Here is a 7,149-nt window from a genome sequence, read left to right on the forward strand (position 1 = left end):
GAAAGGTCATGGAGCAGACATCGCATGCAACTCGGAGGGAGGAGAATGTATCAAATCACCGTGTATTTGACATTCATGACACTTACGAACAAATCGTATAGAATCCCACTCCATGGTGAGCCAATAATAACCTGCTCAAAGTATCTTCTTTGCCAGAACATATCCATTCATGTGAGGTCCACAAACTCCTGAGTGTACTTCAATCATGATTGTTGAAACCTCTTTAGCATTTACGCATCTTAGAAGACCCAAATCATGTGTTTTCTTGTACAATATGCCTCCGCTTAAGAAAAAACGGCTAGCTAGTCGCCGAATAGCCCTTTTTTTATTACTAGTGGCATTAGTAGGACATTCTCCAGACTGAAGATATGTTGTAATATCATGGAACCAAGGTTTACCGTCAAATTCTTCCTCCACCAAGTTGCAATAAGCATGCTGATTACGAATCTGTATGTACAAAGGGTCGATATGAGCTTCGTCAGGATGTTAGAGCATCGAAGATAAAGTTGCCAATGCATCAGCAATCTTGTTATGAACTCTAAGAATGTGTCTACACTTTATTGACACAAACCGTCGACAAAGATCTTGTAAACAATGTTGATATGGTATGAGCTTTGGGTCACGAGTCTCCCATTCTCCTTGAATTTGATGGACCAGTAAGTCTGAGTCTCCTAGCACTAACAACTCTTGGATGCCCATGTCAGCAGCTAACCTCAAGCCCAAGATGCAAGCCTCATACTCTGACATATTATTGGTACAATAGAATCTAAGTTGGGCTGTTATAGGGAAATATTCCCCTGATTCAGACATAAGAACTGCTCCTATCCCAACTCCCTTCTTGTTAGAGGCACCATCAAAGAACAACTTCCATCCTCGATCCTTATCATGAATAACTTCATCGATACACGACACCTCTTCGTCTGGAAAGTAGGTCTTAAGTGGTTCATATTCATCATCAATAGGGTTCTCTGCCAAATGATCTGCCAAGGCTTGAGACTTCATTGCGGTCTACGTCACATAGATAATGTCAAACTCTGTGAGCAATATTTGCCATTTCGCAAGCCTGCCCGTGGGCATGGGCTTTTGAAAAATGTATTTTAACGGATCCATACGAGAAATGAGATAAGTAGTATAAGATGAAAGATAGTGCTTCAACTTCTGTGCTACCCAAGTTAGGGCACAACACGTTCTTTCGAGAAGGGTGTACTTCGATTCATAAACGGTAAACTTTCAAAAGCCTCTCGACATTCTTCGGTCCATTCGACTGTGGCATTCTTTTTTAACAACTTAAAAATGGGCTCGCAAGTTGTTGTGAGTTGAGCAATGAATCTACTGATGTAGTTTAACCTTCCTAGAAGGCTCATAACCTCAGTTTTGTTCTTTGGTGGTGGCAGTTCCTGAATGGCTTTTATTTTTGAAGGATCTAACTCGATACCTCGTCGACTGACTATAAACCCCAAAAGCTTTCCTGACGGTACTCCAAATACACATTTTGCAGGATTAAGCTTGAGATTATACCTGCGAAGCCTTTCGAAGAATCTTCTTAAGTCTTGCACATGATTTGACTGCTTTTTTGATTTAATGATCACATCATCCACATAAACTTCGATTTCCTTATGTATCATATCATGAAACATGGTTGTCATTGCCCTCATATAAGTTGCCCCCGCATTTTTTAACCCAAATGGCATGACTCGATAACAATATGTACCCCATGGTGTGATAAAAGACGTTTTTTCTACATTTTCATCGTCCATAATAATCTGATGGTAACCAGCATAGCAATCCACAAAAGATGCAATCTCATGTTTTGCACAATTGTCCAACAAAATATGAATGTTGGGCAAAGGAAAGTCATCTTTTGGACTTGCTTTGTTCAAATCACGATAATCAACACACATTCGAACTTTGCCGTCTTTCTTAGGGACAGGTACGATGTTGGCTAACCAAGAAGGATATTACGCGACTCGAATGACTTTGGCCTCAAGTTGTTTTGTGATTTCCTCTTTAATTATTAAACTCATGTCAGTTTTAAGCTTTCTCAACTTTTGCTTTACTGGAGGGAACTTAGGATCAATCGGCAACTTGTGAACCACCATGTCAGTGCTTAATCCAGGCATGTCATCATAAGATGATGCAAAAACATCCTTGAAGAATCTTCTTAAGTCTTGCACATGATTTGACTACTTTTTTTATTTAATGATCACATTATCCACATAAACTTCTATTTCTTGATGTCATGTACGCTTATCTTAGTCTCCTTAATATTTTCACGATCCCCTAAATTTATCGTCTCAGTTTCCCTCATGTTTGGGTTTGATTTATTCTCAAAACATTTGAAATCCCTGCTTACTTCTTCAAATACTTCGTCTTCATCATATTCAATTTCTTGACCTATTATTTCAGGATTAGGTCGAAGATTAGATTGGATTTTATGATCCGGTGAAAAATTCTGCATGCATGTCATATCACTATAATCGGCATAGAAAGAACTGTATAGAAGAAAACAAAATAAATATATTATACTGAAATCATAGAAGAACTGTATAGAAGAAAACAAAATAAATATATTAGCCTGAAATAAAAACACAATTACATCCTATTGAAAAGAAAAATAGAGAGTTTGAAATAAAAGGACGAGACAAAATCCGAATTACAACCCTTGAATAAATCGGATGACAAAAAGAAAAACAAGACAAACTACTAAGACTCATAGAAAGAAAAACAAGACAAACTACCAAGACTCATTCTTAACGGGGAGAGGAGTGGCCTCCCAATTGTTCAGCTGGACATCAGGACCAATGAATTGCACATCTCTGCCATTGGTGCCTTCTCCGAGCTCAACCATATCTGCCTCGACAAATAAATTGTGAAAATAGTCGATCAATTCTTCGTTAACCTTCAGCACAGGCTTTGGGAGTGGTGACTCGGGAGGTTCTGTTGTGCGAGCTTTGATGAAAGAGTTGTATATGGGTAGTATAGGCTTGGTGAGTGACCATACATCTTTCTTCTGCTTTTTAGCCTTCATTTTATCCTTGACTCCGGGATCGTATCCTAAGCCAAAAGTACCAAGGCTCTTTCGTGGACTCACCGGATAAGCTCTCCCTTGCAGGAATATTCCCAAGCCTTTACCGGGTTCAAACCCATGTTTCAGCATTTCATTCACCATCATCACGGATGCCATGGGCAATTGTGGTTTCGAAATGAGATTCCCCTCGAGGATATGCTCAACAACCACAACCTCGAAGGTTGATAAACCAATGTTTCATTCTCATTATTCGCCTTGACAAAAGGGAGGGAAGAGTCTGTGTAGACTGACAAGTCCCCCTCACCATGAACAATTACTTCTTGCCGGTCGTATTCGAACTTAACCATTTGATGCAACGTAGAGGGGACTGCCCCAGCCCTATGCACCCATGGTCTCCCCAACAATAGATTGTAGGATGCATTGATACTCAGCACTTGAAAATTCACGGTGAAATCGACAGGCCCTATTTTTAGTATGAGCTCTATCTCCCCAATGGCATCTGTTTTGGACCCATCAAAAGCCCTAACACATACGTTGTTGGGTCGTACCCTTTCAACATTAACATTCAATTTTTGTAGAGTTGACAAGGGACAAATATTTGCCCCAGATCCTCCGTCAATTAGAACTCGAGTGACAAATGAAAGCTCACATTTTACAGTGATATGGAGGCCTTGGTTATGTCCCGTACCTTCCACTGGTAGTTCATCATCTGAAAAGGTGATGTGGTTTACCTCAAAGATTCGCCCAACAATCTTCTCTAACTGACTCACTGTAACTTCATTAGGAACATGTGCTTCATTCAGAATCTTCATTACAGCTTTACGATGTTCATCTGAATGTATTAACAAAGACAACAAAGAGATTTGAGCTGGAGTTTTCCTCTACTGTTCCACAATGGAGTAGTCTGATAATTTCATCTTTCTTAAGAACTCCTCTGCCTCCCCTTCAGTGACTGGACTCTTAACTTGCATTTGGTCATTTTTAGTTTTCCTTAATTCAGCCGGGGCATAGCATCTTCCCGAACGAGTCATTCCTCCTATTTCATCTACTTCTTCATTGACTTCTTTTCCCTTGTATGTCACGATGGTAGGCTCATAATTCCAAGGGACAGCCTTGGGATTAGTCATTGGGAGTTGGGACACTGGCCTAATGATCACAGGTGGAATATAGGCTCCTTGCACGATCAAGATAGGCTTGTTTGGCCCTCTCGGAACAACCAATCTTGCTTCTCTCTGACTTGCCCAAACATCTTCAAGTGCTCCTTTCACAGTTAGGATGGGTGTGTTTGATGGGCTTAACACTTTCGACGTCTTTTCTGTCCCTGAAGGCACCATTTTTGTCAAGTCCACAACATTCGCCGAATTTTCCTTGCCAGTTCCAACCTTAAGGATTGGCTTGTATGGGACTCCAACTTCCTCGCAACCATTCATCATTTCTAACATGTTTGCTTCAGTATGCCTGGGCAGTGGATTTTGATTGATGTTTGGTCCATTTGGGTTCTCAACGATAATTCGATGAGTATCGATCAAATCTTGAATTGCCTTTTTCAAGTACCAGCACCTCTCTATGTTGTGCCCTGGGGCATCAGAACAATAGGCACAGTGTTGAGAATAATCTAGATTTCTCGGAGGAGGATTCGACATCTTTCTTTCAATAGGACTCAAAACATTCAACGTCCTTAATTTTTGAAACAAGCTAGCATATGATTCTCCAATAGGGGTGAACTCGTCTTTAGCTCCATTTCCCCTCTTGTATTCTTTTCTAGGACGAAAAGGAATTCTAACGGTATTTTGGTTAATTTGTGGGGGTGGTGGATGATTTTGAGGAAATGGTGCACGCCATTGCGGATAAGAAGGGGGGGCAATTGGTTGTGCGCTAAAAACGGGATATTGAGGGTAGGGGACATGATATGGTGGAGTTTGGGAAGGAAAATAGTGTTGTGGGTGATTATCTTGGACATAGGTTCGAGGTGTTGATACAACAGTGGCTACATCTTCGTGGTTTTGAAATGAGATTCCCCTCGAGGATATGCTCAACAACCACAACCTCGAAAGCTTGATAAACCAATGCTTCATTCTCATTATTCGCCTTGACAAAAGGGAGGGAAGAGTCTGTGTAGACTGACAAGTCCCCCTCACCATGAACAATTACTTCTTGCCGGTCGTATTCGAACTTAACCATTTGATGCAACGTAGAGGGGACTGCCCCAGCCCTATGCACCCATGGTCTCCCCAACAATAGATTGTAGGATGCATTGATACTCAGCACTTGAAAATTCACGGTGAAATCGACAGGCCCTATTTTTAGTATGAGCTCTATCTCCCCAATGGCATCTGTTTTGGACTCATCAAAAGCCCTAACACATACGTTGTTGGGTCGTATCCTTTCAACATTAACATTCAATTTTTGTAGAGTTGACAAGGGACAAATATTTGCCCCAGATCCTCCGTCAATTAGAACTCGAGTGACAAATGAAAGCTCACATTTTACAGTGATATGGAGGCCTTGGTTATGTCCCGTACCTTCCACTGGTAGTTCATCATCTGAGAAGGTCATGTGGTTTACCTCAAAGATTCGCCCAACAATCTTCTCTAACTGACTCACTGTAACTTCATTAGGAACATGTGCTTCATTCAGAATCTTCATTACAGCTTTACGATGTTCATCTGAATGTATTAACAAAGACAACAAAGAGATTTGAGCTGGAGTTTTCCTTAACTGTTCCACAATGGAGTAGTCTGATAATTTCATCTTTCTTAAGAACTCCTCTGCCTCCCCTTCAGTGACTGGACTCTTAACTTGCATTTGGTCATTTTTAGTTTTCCTTAATTCAGCCGGGGCATAGCATCTTCCCGAACGAGTCATTCCTCCTATTTCATCTACTTCTTCATTGACTTCTTTTCCCTTGTATGTCACGATGGTAGGCTCATAATTCCAAGGGACAGCCTTGGGATTAGTCATTGGGAGTTGGGACACTGGCCTAATGATCACAGGTGGAATATAGGCTCCTTGCACGATCAAGATAGGCTTGTTTGGCCCTCTCGGAACAACCAATCTTGCTTCTCTCTGACTTGCCCAAACATCTTCAAGTGCTCCTTTCACAGTTAAGATGGGTGTGTTTGATGGGCTTAACACTTTCGACGTCTTTTCTGTCCCTGAAGGCACCATTTTTGTCAAGTCCACAACATTCGCCGAATTTTCCTTGCCAGTTCCAACCTTAAGGATTGGCTTGTATGGGACTCCAACTTCCTCGCAACCATTCATCATTTCTAACATGTTTGTTTCAGTATGCCTGGGTAATGGATTTTGATTGATGTTTGGTCCATTTGGGTTCTCAACGATAATTCGATGAGTATCGATCAAATCTTGAATTGCCTTTTTCAAGTACCAGCACCTCTCTATGTTGTGCCCTGGGGCATCAGAACAATAGGCACAATGTTGAGAATAATCTAGATTTCTCGGAGGAGGATTCGACATCTTTCTTTCAATAGGACTCAAAACATTCAACGTCCTTAATTTTTGAAACAAGCTAGCATATGATTCTCCAATAGGGGTGAACTCGTCTTTAGCTCCATTTCCCCTCTTGTATTCTTTTCTAGGACGAAAAGGAATTCTAACGGTATTTTGGTTAATTTGCGGGGGTGGTGGATGATTTTGAGGAAATGGTGCACGCCATTGCGGATAAGAAGGGGTGGCAATTGGTTGTGCGCTAAACACGGAATATTGAGGGTATGGGACATGATATGGTGGAGTTTTGGAAGGAAAATAGTGTTGTGGGTGATTATCTTGGACATAGGTTCGAGGTGTTGATACAACAGTGGCTACATCTTCCCTTCTTTTCTTCCCTCCAATATTTCCAGAACCATTTTGAAGCGCTTGTGTTGTGGCTTTTAAGGCAGCTTGGCTTACGATCTTTCCAGACTTGATGCCATTTTCCACCATTTCCCCAACCTTGATAACTTCGGCGAATGTCTTCCCGACGGCAGAAAGCAAGTAATGAAAGTAATCAGGTTCTTGCGCTTGGAGAAAAACGTCAATCATCTCCGACTCCTTCATTGGTGGTTTAACCCTAGCAGCTTGCTCCCTCCATCTAACGGCATATTCACGAAAATTTTCCGTGG

General features: G+C 41.3%; 1 protein-coding gene across 1 annotated transcript; it reads right to left on the reverse strand.

The window, feature by feature from the left end:
• Window positions 1-4,975: 4,975 nt before the first annotated feature.
• On the reverse strand, window positions 4,976-7,084 carry LOC107062893 (uncharacterized). The gene has a single exon (XM_015314088.1). The coding sequence runs from the start codon at window positions 7,082-7,084 to the stop codon at window positions 4,976-4,978; it is 2,109 nt and encodes a 702-aa protein (XP_015169574.1).
• Between the last annotated feature and the right edge of the window lie 65 nt (window positions 7,085-7,149).

The sequence above is a fragment of the Solanum tuberosum genome, unplaced genomic scaffold (genome assembly GCF_000226075.1).
Source record: "Solanum tuberosum cultivar DM 1-3 516 R44 unplaced genomic scaffold, SolTub_3.0 scf00276, whole genome shotgun sequence".
NCBI classification, from domain to species: Eukaryota; Viridiplantae; Streptophyta; class Magnoliopsida; order Solanales; family Solanaceae; genus Solanum; species Solanum tuberosum.

Bases quoted from the DNA above. Each gene is read 5' to 3' on its own strand.
- LOC107062893 (XM_015314088.1), bottom strand. From the start codon at position 7,084: ATGAAGGAGTCGGAGATGATTGACGTTTTTCTCCAAGCGCAAGAACCT.